The 12962-nt window shown below is 43.4% G+C and overlaps 1 protein-coding gene across 2 annotated transcripts in view; it reads right to left on the reverse strand.

Annotated features, from left to right (window-relative positions):
- FRMD4A (FERM domain containing 4A) overlaps window positions 1-12962 on the reverse strand; it is a 149191-nt gene that overhangs the window by 89078 nt on the left and 47151 nt on the right. For both annotated transcript variants that reach the window (XM_030456226.1, XM_030456230.1), the window contains exon 4: window positions 5570-5662. In XM_030456226.1, the coding sequence (XP_030312086.1) occupies window positions 5570-5662 (93 nt within the window). The remainder of the gene's footprint in view (window positions 1-5569; window positions 5663-12962) is intronic.

Genomic DNA, 12962 nt, shown 5'->3' on the forward strand with positions numbered 1-12962 from the left:
TGCTGGGATCTCCATGTGAGTATGTCAGGGAAGTGGGGAGCAGCATGCCATGGATCTGTACCCCATGTGTGTCTTCTGGCCAATGTGAGAGGCAGAAATACATCTCATAAATAGGATGTAAGGTCCACCTGCCCCAATGACCAATCCATTTTTAACATCAGTACTTTCCTAATAGAATACAGGTTTAAAGACTGGATATAAAGGAGGGCTGGAAAACTAAAATAGCATAAGGCCTCATTAGCAGCTGAAATCTGGTCCAATTCCATTCAGGTAGTCAGGCAAAACCTTGTAGATGGGGAATGCCTTCTCAAGCCTGATTGCTCCAGCCCCGACTGAAACAATATTCTGAATTTATAGGCTGCCCCTGATGCACACAGAGAGGTTCATCGGGTGAGAAGAGGCAGATACAATGTAGATACTTAGAGCTGAGCAGAGGTCTGAGGTCAGAGATTTTACACTGCAGTTTGCTGAATTCCAAAGCAGTCATCTAAAATAAGTCAGATTAATTGTTCCTGAAAAGTGTCTGTGTCTTTCCAGTGGTTATACAGGGAAACTGCACTAATTGGCCCTGACAGAACTGTCTGCCAGGTAAACTTCTCTGGTTTGGTATGGTAAGTCCTACCTCAGACATCCGTCCCACCTTAGACATCTGTCCCAGCTTCTTTGGACCTGGACCACCACCAGTGCACAGAGAACTACATCCCTTCAGGTTAAAGGAAGCAATGAGATGCATGAGCTTTGCACTCTGTGTTTCAGTGCAGGTCTCTTATTTAAGGCTGCTTTGTTCTGTAGTAGCTGTGGTAACCTGACAAAACATCTGGCCTGAGTATTGAGAGTCCTGAGCCCCCACAGCTCCCATCCTGACTTCAGCCTGGCCAGTATGTACGAACACATGCCAGACATTGCTGGACACAGACATTCCTTTGTGGCAATACTGCTGGACCATAGATACAAACTCTGCCCCAGAGTGTATTTGAGCGTTGAGGATTTATTTCACATTTTTTTCCACGCCTTTCTGAAAGAAAAGCCTTTCCACATGAGAGATGTTCTGATTTAGTGTGACGACTTCTGCAGTGAGTTGTCACTGTTTAGCTGGCGGAGCTATGCTGGAACACATATATTAATTCCTGGGAAAAGATCCACCAGTGAAGTGAATTTTATTTGCTAAGCTTGTTCATATAAATTAACAGCATGACAAACATCAAGGAGAAAAAGAGATCAGACCCATGCTGGTGGTTCCCTAGCTAAGGATTGCTAACCCCACAAGGCCATTGTTTGAGGATGAGAACTCACTGCAAAGCCTGGCCAGCTTTGCTTTCCATGAGCAAACAGCATGTCTATGCTCTGGTCCACTCTCACCTCAGAGATTTACACAAAGGGAGAAACTTTGCCTTCCTTCTGCTTGTGGGAGTCAGAGCAAAATGCTTCCTACCCTGCTGAAAGTGTAACAACCTTTATCTGAAAACCTGCTAGCTCTGTTTTCCTCCTTTCTGCCTGGGTCTCCACACCTTACTTAGATTCCTGCCTTTTACCATGCTGCTCATGTTGTGAGGTACAGTTTTGCTGTCCTCTTCAAGTCTCAAAACAAGTCTATGAAATCATCTAGTAAAGCAATACCTCCTGCCTTCATCCTCATCCTTTTCTTCTCCTGGACTTTTATCTGTGCCTCCCACTTGGTTTATCTGTATTTTAAACCCTCTGAGGCAGGGAGTAAGTTTCATCCACAACCAACCAAGTGACCAAGGGTTTAGAAAGCCACCTGGGGAAGTGAATTCTAAGATGAGAACTAATATCACTCCCATCCTGTTGACAAATATCCCACCTCCCCTGCAAGACACATGGCACTCCCGCCTGCTTTCATGTATGGCTTTATAGCTATACAACCAATATGAACAGAGTCTTATAAAATAATATTGCACAAAATTAGCCATGGGGAGTTCACATGTGCCCCAGCACTTCTAGTTGCTTCCCAGACTTTATGTTGTTCTCAGTGGAAAGCTTCCAGAGGAGCACTAAATGACAACCCAAAGACAGCTGTGCAAGTGTACAAAAGCAGAAGCAATTTCTTCCAAACTAATACTAAGAACATCCTTATAAAATCCTCATTCTTTGACACAGTGCTGTGAAATTCTTGCTCTTTGATTACAGGAGAGAGTAAAGACACTGGACATCAACGTTCAACAATGTCAAACCCCGAGGAAATGTGTGTCAAAAAAGAAAGCTTCAAGAGTGCTGCAGGGATTTAAATAAGAGAGGAGAATATCACACTGTAAAGCTTGTGAAACATCCAGTTTTCAGCATGGTTCTTCCAAGAAGCCTTTGCTTACAAGGCATTCTTCCCTTTAAATCTACTTTTAGAGCAACCTAAAAACTATAGAATGTTTGGTAGGCATGCTGCCCATCAATATTGCTGCAGGCATATTAAAGGTAAAAACAATTTGATGGTCATGTAAAAGGTGAAAATCATTCTTCTGTAGCTTCCCCTCTTCACAAACTACCACTTACTGTTCTTGCCTGAAGCTTCATGCTTTTGATAGTACCCACTGTGATTGAACTGTACATTTACTTGGACTAGAGGGAAACCCCCATATGATTACAAAATCCTGATGCAGTAAACAGCTTTCTCTGTAATGAACATCTGGCACATCCTGTTACTTGCATTACTGTCCCCCCAGTCAGGAACCCCAGCAGCAATCTAAGCTTTCTCAGCTGCAATGCTTGGGAGAGGTAATGCAGGAAAGATATCTGCAAAGACAGGCAGGCATTTACCAATGATACAGAAAATGTAATGGGTACCTAGTCCCTTAAAAATTAACACATTTGTAATTAGGTATGGTACAGCATTAATTACTCTGCTTCCCACCTCACAGCAGCAGGGGAGAGGGAATGTTCTGGTTATGGTATAGACATGGATCACTCTGCAAGCTGTTGTGCACCCCCAGGTTATCAAAATAAACCCCCTTCTATGGGTTGGTCCCTTCACAACCTTTACTTCAGCCCTGGCTTTAGTTCCCAAGAGAGAACTGAAGCTGCTGGATCAAGATGCATGGAGCTTTTCCAACTTCAGCCAGGTGGCTGGAGTAGATTTCTTCTCCAATGCCTTCTGCTGAGATCAGATTTGGGGATGGACATGGGAACTCTTTATGTGCTGGGAAACATTTCCAGCTTCTTGCCAGCATCTGACATCCCCAGGGGAAATAAACAGTAGAAAAGCCATAGTAAGTTAATGCCCATTTCTAACTCTTGAGGCATCTGGCCTTCCAGTCCAAATCAAATTCTAACTCAGTGTGTGAAAGCCCACTTGTTACAACCACAAGAAAGATTATAATCCTATAGCCAATCTGGTTTTCACACACTTACATTTCAGAATGCTGACTTTCACTGAATGCTGACTTTTCCCATATGGTTTTACCCTATGGATTGTGATTACGGAACAAGAGAGGTCACTCATTTACTGATTGTTGTTTGGATCCACAGTCCTAAGATGTCTCTTGGCTAAGATCCTGCTAGAATGACTTGTCTGCACTGTGCTGCCAACTTTCATAAAACAATACAGATGGCAATATCCATGCTCTTTGAGTGGTCTTTGAAATGGATATGAGAGGCTCAGTAGCACTGTTTTGCACACATTTAGCAGTCCCTCTCCAAAAATCTGCAATTGGCTCTTGCTCAGTCAGAGCTTTCCCTGCTTTCTGAGAGATCCTTGTCCTACCTCAGTCTCCTGTATTTGGCCCCTGGGCAAGATGCTTGATAACAGAGCTACTGTACTTTTAATAAATTAGTTTTGGGGTTTTGCTTTGTGTGTGTGGCTTCCTTCCTTCCTTCCCTTCCCTTCCCTTCCCTTCCCTTCCTTCCCTTCCCTTCCCTTCCCTTCCCTTCCTTCCTTCCTTCCTTCCCTTCCCTTCCCTTCCCTCCTTCCCTTCCTCCCTTCCCTTCCCTTCCCTTCCCTTCCCTTCCTTCCCTTCCCTTCCCTTCCTCCCTTCCCTTCCCTTCCCTTCCCTTCCCTTCCCTTCCCTTCCCCTTCCCTTCCCTTCCCTTCCCTTCCCCTTCCCTCCCTTCCCTCCTTCCCTTCCTTCCTTCCTTCCTTCCTTCCTTCCTTCCTTCCTTCTCTCCTCCCTCCCTCCCTCCCTCCCTCCTCCCTCCCTCCCTCCTTCCTCTGTTGTTTTGTTTTTGGGTTTTTTCTTTTTTAAAAAAATTGCCTGAAATTCTAAGACTTCTGCAGAAAAGCATCAACAGTTTTGTGTAGTTCTAAGCACAGGTGGATCTGGATCCTATACACTGCAAGATTTCAGCTCTTGATCTGCTCTTGTGGTTTGAAGCACCCAAAAGTACAAAGCTCTGGGAGACAGCTGGTGAGTTCTGGACTCGTGGGGCTTTGCACAGCCTTTGTTTGTCCTAAGATAGATTCACCACTAAATATGGAGACAAAAAGCAACAAATTCTCATCTCTCGAGAAGCTCCCTTGTAATTGAAGTTAAATGAATGACAATCACTGTATGGGGGAAAATCACTTCACTCAGTGGAAGAAACTCAAAAGTAGGTCTTCATTTTTTTTTGTGGGTACTATGGAATGACTGACAGTGATGTCAGATGTAATATAACACTGGAGTGGGAAGGCTAACAGAAAAAGACACGGTGACACCACACTGGATAGTTCTAGACATGATCTATCCATTAAAAGCAAGTCAAAACCCTCAGCTTAATTTTGTACATATGCCTTCCCAACCCCCAGCCTCTCTCTGGGTGTTTTAAAGCTGCAAAAGCAAATTTGCCTTCTCAGAAAATACCTTCCTGGGAGGCAAAGACACTGTGTACACAAGAGCTCCGGCAGCTTCTAGCAACTTCCAAACACTAACAGTTCCTTGCAAAATTCCCAGATGAAGAGAAATTCTCCCATATTGCTGTAATCTTTATAAAACCTTCCTAGTCTCATCCAGTCCATTTTATGAGTAAGTTCTCTGCCCATGCAGGAGCCAAGTGGTTGCCATGAAATGCCATCATTTGCTGTTTGTGGTTACCTCATGGTACCATTAAGGGCTCGAGTCCAGGAGGCAGAACTGACAGAGCTGTCCCAGGACTAATTTAGTCCCTGACATAACACACACCCTGGGCACAATCCAGAGGAAACTGATGGCTTGGTGATGAGGAGGCAAGTGTTTTCTCTCCAGGTGGCTGGCTCAGATTGGTTGCCCTAGCAGAAAGAGGTCTTTGTTCTGCAGCCTTACCCTTGGTAAGGCTGTTACCCAGCCTTACCCAGTTCAGTTAAAGGATGAACTTTCCAGGAGTTCAAAACACACAAGCAAAAATTTTAAAGCATAATGTCTGATCTTGCCCTCTGATAAAGTTTCTCTGTGGGTAGCTATGGGTATTAGAGTGGCTGCTACTTATTTACACTTGTGTGAGAAGAATTTTCAAAGCCAAAGAGCTCAAAAGAAACCTCTGCAAAAGTATTTGATTGTCCACAGGTGTTTCTACAGTGTGGGAAACCAACAGCCTCATTTCTTGGCCTTCAGGGAACAGGTTGTTTGTGGGTGTATCCCATGGGAAGGGCTTGCCATCATGCACTTACCTGACACAGAAGTACAAAACAACTGGTCCTGACTTTTTGGGGAAGTCATGTTCCAGCACCCGGCGGTCCAGCTGAAGCCAGTTCAAGTGTCCCCTGGCAAAAGAAGAGAGAGTTTTGAGCCCAGCCCTGAAGAGGTTTCTCACTGCTCATGGAAATGAGGTCTGAGGTGTTACAAAAGATGAACCAAAGTGCCTGCTATTTACTCTTGGTTATTGCATGATATTTGAAAAACACACAATAAATGTTTGAGGAGCAGAGGCGATATCATCCTGGCAGCATTTCCGTCTGGGAATCAAACTGCTAAAGTTCAATCTGTCAGGGTGAAAGCTGACAGCACTGAGCAGGCAGGACAGCCCAAAATGTTATGAACTTCACCTTTTTATTACAACCCCCTGGAGGAGTCGTATCATTAAAAGACTCTCAAGATTTTCATTAGAAATCCTTATTGTTAAAGAGTTTCCACATTGCCTGCAATATTTCACTCAAGGCTAAAGCTGACTCTACAGCCTCAGACAGTTTATTTACCACCTACATGCCTGCAATAGATGCTCTGGGTTTGCCCAGCCTTTGCTTTTCTTCCTTCAGAGAGCTCCTGAAAAGCAGCTGCTCCATGAATGGTTCCATCTGCAATTACCACATGCTGCTTTTCTTTTGCCTGGATGGTACCTGTAGCTATTATTTTCTCCTATAATTTATCCATTTGTGCCTTGCTGCTGGAAGGTTTCCTGGGCAGAAGCTCTGTTCTTTGTCACGTACCCCACATTGCAGAGAGCTGTGTGTGCGTGAGAGGTATTTTATAAATACTATTATTTGTATTGCAGGGGCATCTCACTCCCCAGCTGAGATAAAGGCCCCATTAAATCAGGCACTGTGGAAATACACAGGGTAAAATTCAGGCCCCACTGAAGTCAGCAGGAATTTTGCCATTGCCTCCAGTGATGCTCGGGCTGCATCCTGTGAGAGCTTTGCTATTGATTTCAGTCAGACCTGATTTCACCCAGAGGGAGAGGCAGCCCTTGCCTTCAGCACTCTGCTGTCTAGACCAGCAAGGGGAGAGAGTATTAAAGTGATTTTTGGGGAGAATCTTGCAGCAAATAAAGCAAGAAATGGAACTCAGATGTCCTGAGGTCTATTCCAGTGCTTATTTGACAGCTCATGCTAATCCTCAAGAATAATTCTTTATTTCATGAAAATGAAAAAACAAACAACAAAACCAAAAGGCTTGGCTTAAAAGAAAATGTTAAATTAGCTTCTAGGGTTGCCACAAGCCTTAGCAATATACCCTGTCAGCAAACACACACAGCTTACACAAGGGTCTGCCTATTACCCCTTAGCAGCCTGTGTGCTTTGGGCAACTGAGAAGTCCCACTGGAAAGCAAGCACCAAATCTATTTAGCAATTTAGCTGGATTTGTAGCTCCCCCACTTCATCTTTTCTAGAAAATAAATAAAGGGGAAAGTAGCAGTTCCAGGAGGCTTTGAATCACCTGTGTTCAGTTTGGATTTCTGTGCAGCTGCCCTGGTTTACACAGGTGCAGAAGAGGATGGGCAGCTCAGGGACCTTCAGCCTCAAGCAGCTCTGGACTGCTCAGCTGGGACATCACGTGTGCCCACCTCAGTGCTGCAGGGTGCTTTGCACTCTCTAAGGGATTCAGAATTCCTGGTGAGATCCACCCATCATTCCAGTGGGTTCAGGATCAGACATTAATAAAGAAGCTGCCTCACTTTAGATTTTGCCATATAGAAGTCAGGTGTTCAGTTTAAGCAACTTTTGCATCAATTCTGCAAGAGCACCAAGTCTCAACGAGATATATGTGTAATTTGGGACTTTTCAAACTCATCCTGGACATCTCTTGGCCTACAAAAAGAATCAAAACCTTTTTTTATCCCTTCCTCTAGATACCTGTGTGTTTTTCTCCAAGATATTCTAAATTTTAGTAATTATTTTCCCCTCTAGATAAATTTTTTAAATAAGTTTTTTCTCTATTTTTTCTCTAGGTAAAGGGCAGCCTGAACTCTGTATTAAGGGCACAGACTTGGTAGAAGTGTGGCTACTGGTGAGAGGTGACATCATGCAGATCTTCAAGCCCAGCTCACCATTTCATATGATTGTTCTGAGAGCAAAGGGACAGTGCTGTGCAGTGACACTGCCTGAGCCTGAGGTGAGGATACCTGTGGTAACAGAGCTGGGTATATGGGTCTCTTTCTCAGTGCCCTATGTAGCTGGCATGCAGCACAACAGGATCCCTCTGTCATTTCTGCTGGTGGGATGCAGTTGCCCAGTGCTAGTGCAGGATCTCTACATCATGTCCTGTTCAGCACAGATGTGTATTTTAAAAAGGCTTGATTTTAGGAAGACAGATGCCCCAGGCTGTCAGAAAATAAGCCCATTTCTCAGGCTGCGTACTAAAAAATTAGAAGTGTCCACATTTCCTGATGCATCTCCCTTCTTGAAATCTGTTTTGGTTTTTTTCTCTTTTCTTTTTTTCCCCTTTTCTTTCTTTTTTCTCTTTTCTTCTTTCCTGAAGTACTGTTATGTTTCGCTTAGCAGGACTCAGGGAGGCTGAAATTAACTGTGCAGGCCACAGAACCCATGGGGATTGAAACGAAACATGCTCACCCATTCCCAGCCAAACTACAAAACGAGCATTTATCCATGTAAGCCAAAGTACAAAACACTGACAGAGCAAGAAAAAGCCCCACTAAGTCTGACATCCTATCCTGTACCTGTCCAGCTGCATTTATATCACCAAAGCAGCAGCCACCAGCAGCTAACAGCATAACAGACCAGTTCCCACTGAGAGCCATTTGTTGACAATGGACTTACTGTCTACCTCTATGTTTATTCAACAGAAATGTCTGGATTTGCCTAATGCATACAATGGGGGGTTAGAAGCCATGGTGCACAGAGCTGTAATTCACTTCAAGATATTTCTTATTTTTAAAAGACTTGCTCTTTCCACTCACACAACTTTTTAACAGTGCAAAAAGAATATACTCATGTATGTAAGCATTCCAGGTTACACACATACATGGCTGTGCCTGCTGAATAACACATTTAATTGCCACCAGCTTGGGGTTGAAGAGTTTCATTATTCTCATTTGCATGGAGCTTAAATCCAAAGCTGCTTTAGTGGAGGAAGGTCACTTAAATCACTGGCAGGAGCCAACTGCTCACTGTACTCAATTACCACTTTACAATCTTTCATCACTAAGGGTTTCTGTGCTGCAGACTGTCACCTCACTCCTTGTTTTCAGGCATGCATGTGTGGCACGTAGAGAACAGAAGAAGGGAACAGTCCCTGGCATCTGCCTGTGAATGTGGTCTATTGGGGAGCCAAACTCCAGTGCTGTTCCACCACAAAACACTTTGCTCTGCAAGCTGTCTCCCTGTCTGCAGCAGAGCTACTCATGCAGCACAATCCCATGTAAGACAGAGGAAAGTATGGAAGTATAACCCTAGGCATGTAGGAATCCTGACAGCTTTAATGGACCAATTTAGGCAGTTTGCACTGGGATCCCATTCATACATGCCTCTGTCTGTCTGGATTTCCTTCTCAGTTCCATTTAGAGACACAAAGTAGCTTTTTTTTTTCATTATCATCATTGATTTGTTCATTTAGATATTTATATCACTGTGTTCACAAATAGTGATGCTAACAGTTTTGAGTGACCTATAGGGAGGTTGAATATTGGATGCCAGGTAATTTTTCTCTGTTGGCTGTACTCATGTTGGCAGTTAAGCTGGTGTGTCAATAACAAATACATAATCACTTTTAGAAAGAGAAACTGGGTCCATTTAGGTTACAGACTGAGTATGGATTTTGGTGCCCAGGGTTTATATTGTCGATTGCATGTAGTAGTTCTGCTTTCTTTTATCAGGGCTTTCAGTAAAGAGTGGTACATCAATGAGTACTTTGCCTCCAGGTGGTTTTGTTTATAGTGTTTTACTGGTTAGTGTCCAGTTTTCTGAAAAGTGTTATAAAGGTATTTGTGTTATAAAGGTATTTGGACCAATAAAAGACTTCATGTCCCTTCAGTGTCAAATTCATGTTGAATTGAATGGATGTTGAGAAAGAGCAGTTCAAGCAATAAAAATCATAGAAGCTATTTTACTATAACTATTTACTATTTCTATTTCTATCAATCATGACAGAAACAAAAGAACTCTTCAGCATACAGATTTTCTCGTTTCAGGTCTTAATCCTTAAACAGAACTATTTCTGAAGAGTCTGCAAAGCTCAAAGACCTATATGAGTTAAACTACACATTTTACAAAACAGTGAACTGGGCAACAAAGGAGCTGATCTGCCAGAGTAGGACATTATTCTGAGAGCTGCATCCTCCATTGGACTGGCTCTGTTCAACCAGAACGTGGAACACCTGGGTCCTTCATTTGGCTCTGCCACAGGGCTGCAGGGTGGAAATAAGGTCCCTCCAGATTCTGAAGATGAAAGAGTATCCCAAGGAAGAGTGGTACCCTGCTGTTCCTCTTCTCCAACTCTTCTTTTGCCATTCCCTTGGTCACAGGATCCTGAGCAAGCAAGACCACACTCTGCCATTACCTTATCAAGTTAGTACAGTCTAACACAAGTATGGCACAAATAATGGTGGACTTGCAGTTTTTATCCTATGTATTAGTTAGCTGAAGGAGCAGGTCTTTGGGTTCTGCTCTGGTGAGAGAGGACAGGCATCAGCAAACGGGTTCAGGTCAGCTTTTGGTTGGGCCCACAGAGAGGGGAAGCTGTGGGATGCAAAAGTTGGTAGTTCTCCATATAGCAGGTGACATCTAAGGATAAGTAAAGGATATGGAAAACCTTCCCATTCCCAGATGAGGCATCTGCAGTCAGCAGAAGGGTAAACCTGACCACTTGCTCTCAGTGAATCGTGGAAGAGCTGATGCCAAGAGAGAGGGCACTTAGTGGAGATTCATACTCAGCAGAACTAAAAAAAAAAATTGCCCTTTATTCCTTCCTTTTCACTGTTAATCAACCAGTATATAGCTCTTCAGGCTTCACATGAAGCTTGTCCCCATGTGCTTTGCAGGGACACCCTTTTGACCTGTGCTCTCCCACAGTTAATGGCTCCCGCCATAAAGTGTTCCTATGATCATTAAAACAGGAGGTGTTATTCTCTTCTCCGTAATAGTCTGGCAATCTAATTTTAGTCATGCTGAATGCAGTGATGACCCTATATTATCACAAGAAACTATTAAGTCGCCAACTGAAAGGTTGTTTCTATTGATTTTCTTCTCAGGTTGTCAGGACAGAGCACAACTAATGAATGGAAATCCCCAGTCTGAATCATTTCTAAATAAATTACTCTCATAGAGCTTTTACTCTTAAATAGAAGAATTGATTTAATACTTTAGTGGCTTTCCTTCTTTCTAGACTTGCAATTTAGCCAACCCCAGACTACATTTATGAACCAGGATTGTTCTGCTGTAGCTAGGTTTGAGTTCCTTTCAAGCAAGGCATGTGGAAACCCAGTGAAGAGTGAAAAGAAGGAAATCCCAAGGGCCTGTGTCACAGGATTGAAGGGTTTCTTTTTGTGTGCCTGGTCTGCACCAGCTATATGGCCGTGTTAGGTGCTCTGCAAACATGCATTAATAGACTGGTTTTCCTGCTTTTTTGAAGAAAGTATGTTTTTTAGGCTTCTGTTTTCCATTGCAGGTTAACATTCCTGGTATAGGCAGCCCAGTTCATGTACTGAATGTGACATGGGACATCTATTTCCAGGACCCTGACACCCCAGATGTATCTTTTTGACCGTTTTCAGTTAAATAAAATAATTGTTGGTTTTGTCAACTCTATTCAAAGGTTTTTACAGATGAAGAGGAAATATTATACATATATTATTTTTGTCAAGGTTTTTTTGACAGCACTGAAGAAGCCTTTGTGTGAGGGTGAGACTCAGCGTGGGACACCAGAAGGGCTGCAGACCAAGCTTCATACCATCTAGGATTTACTGGCATGTTGCTGGGCTGTGTTTGCTAGATTTAATGAGGGTGTCCCCAAATCTTTCATCTGGATTGGCTTGGCATCTCCTAAAATGCACTCAGCATTGACTACAGGTCAAGAAGGTGACCAAGGAAGTGGATGTCATCAACCTCAGACTTCAAAATCCCTTCTGGACAACGTGCATCCATCTGCATCTGTTGTGCATCTTTGAGCACTGCTGCTGTCAGCCTCTTGTGCTTCCTCCCATCACTAACCCAGATCTTTGCTGTGTTAAACTTGGAAGCCCCAGGAGATGCTGGGCTATCTCTAATTGCTTACACCTCCTCATTAGCTTCCCTTGCACTCCCAGGGGAGCCCTTTGCCCATTCAGCTGAGCTGAGAGCTGGGACTGTCTGCTTCGTTTGTGTTTCTTGCTTTTAACTTCTGCTGTTACAGGAGCATTTTCATTTCTTAGCCTGCTTTGGCTTTCCTGCATGCCTCAGGCAGCACCCACTTGCTCTCTCCAGCAAGAAGCAACTCCTTCTGCTTTACAAGTTGCCAGTGTCTCCTGCTGTTCCTCCTTTGAGGACTGCTCTCCTGGAGTATCCCTCCACCCCAGGAGCCAAATCCTGAGGTCACCTCAGACTGCCCAAGGCAGATGCTTGCCAAAGGAACTGACTCTGGAGGGGTGATTGGTGTCAAGTTGGAAGTGGATATGTTTATGCAATTATCCACCATCCACTGATTACATGATCCCAAATCATTATTCCATCAGATATTTTACATTTTGCTGCTGCTTCAGCAGGAGAGCGGAGTTGGCTTCTGACAGCAATACTGCTGACTCAGCTGTTCTGGGAACACAGCACTGGCTCGAAAAATCTTGCTTTTTTTTAAAAAAAAAAGTATAGGTGAGGGAAGCTGTTTCCAGATTAATATAAAAAAACCCAAACCTATTGCAAACCAAGTTGGGAAATGCTGGGGGTACATACAAGACAGTCCATACACCAAGGAAAGTCCACATAGAGAAAATAGGCAGCTGGAAAAAAGTAGCAAGTAGCTACTGGGAAGTAGCAGAGATCAACATCGAGGACCAAGAATAGCATTTGGCAGATCTTTAAAGTTTCTCCAGTGCTAATTTTATGCTTGCTTTTCAATCAGGGGATAGAACTGGCCTGTCTTTAGACAAAACCTCAAATTTGCTGGTAGTACAAGGACACTTGGTGCTGAATTTTAAGTCAAATAACAAACATTGCCTGAAGTGATGGCTGTGTCAGGGTCCCATCCTTTGTTTAGGCTGTTGTGTGATTCCCAGTAGGGTCAAATCCTTTCCATAATGGAAATTTTTATTTAAAAATGCTTTTTGTACATGTTAAATTTGGCATTCCCTTCTTCCCACATGTCCTTCTTTCCCTTTTTAGAGTAACTCTAATTTTCTAAAACATCAGAAATTATACT

Source organism: Calypte anna, chromosome 1 (assembly GCF_003957555.1).
Source record: "Calypte anna isolate BGI_N300 chromosome 1, bCalAnn1_v1.p, whole genome shotgun sequence".
NCBI lineage: Eukaryota > Metazoa > Chordata > Aves > Apodiformes > Trochilidae > Calypte > Calypte anna.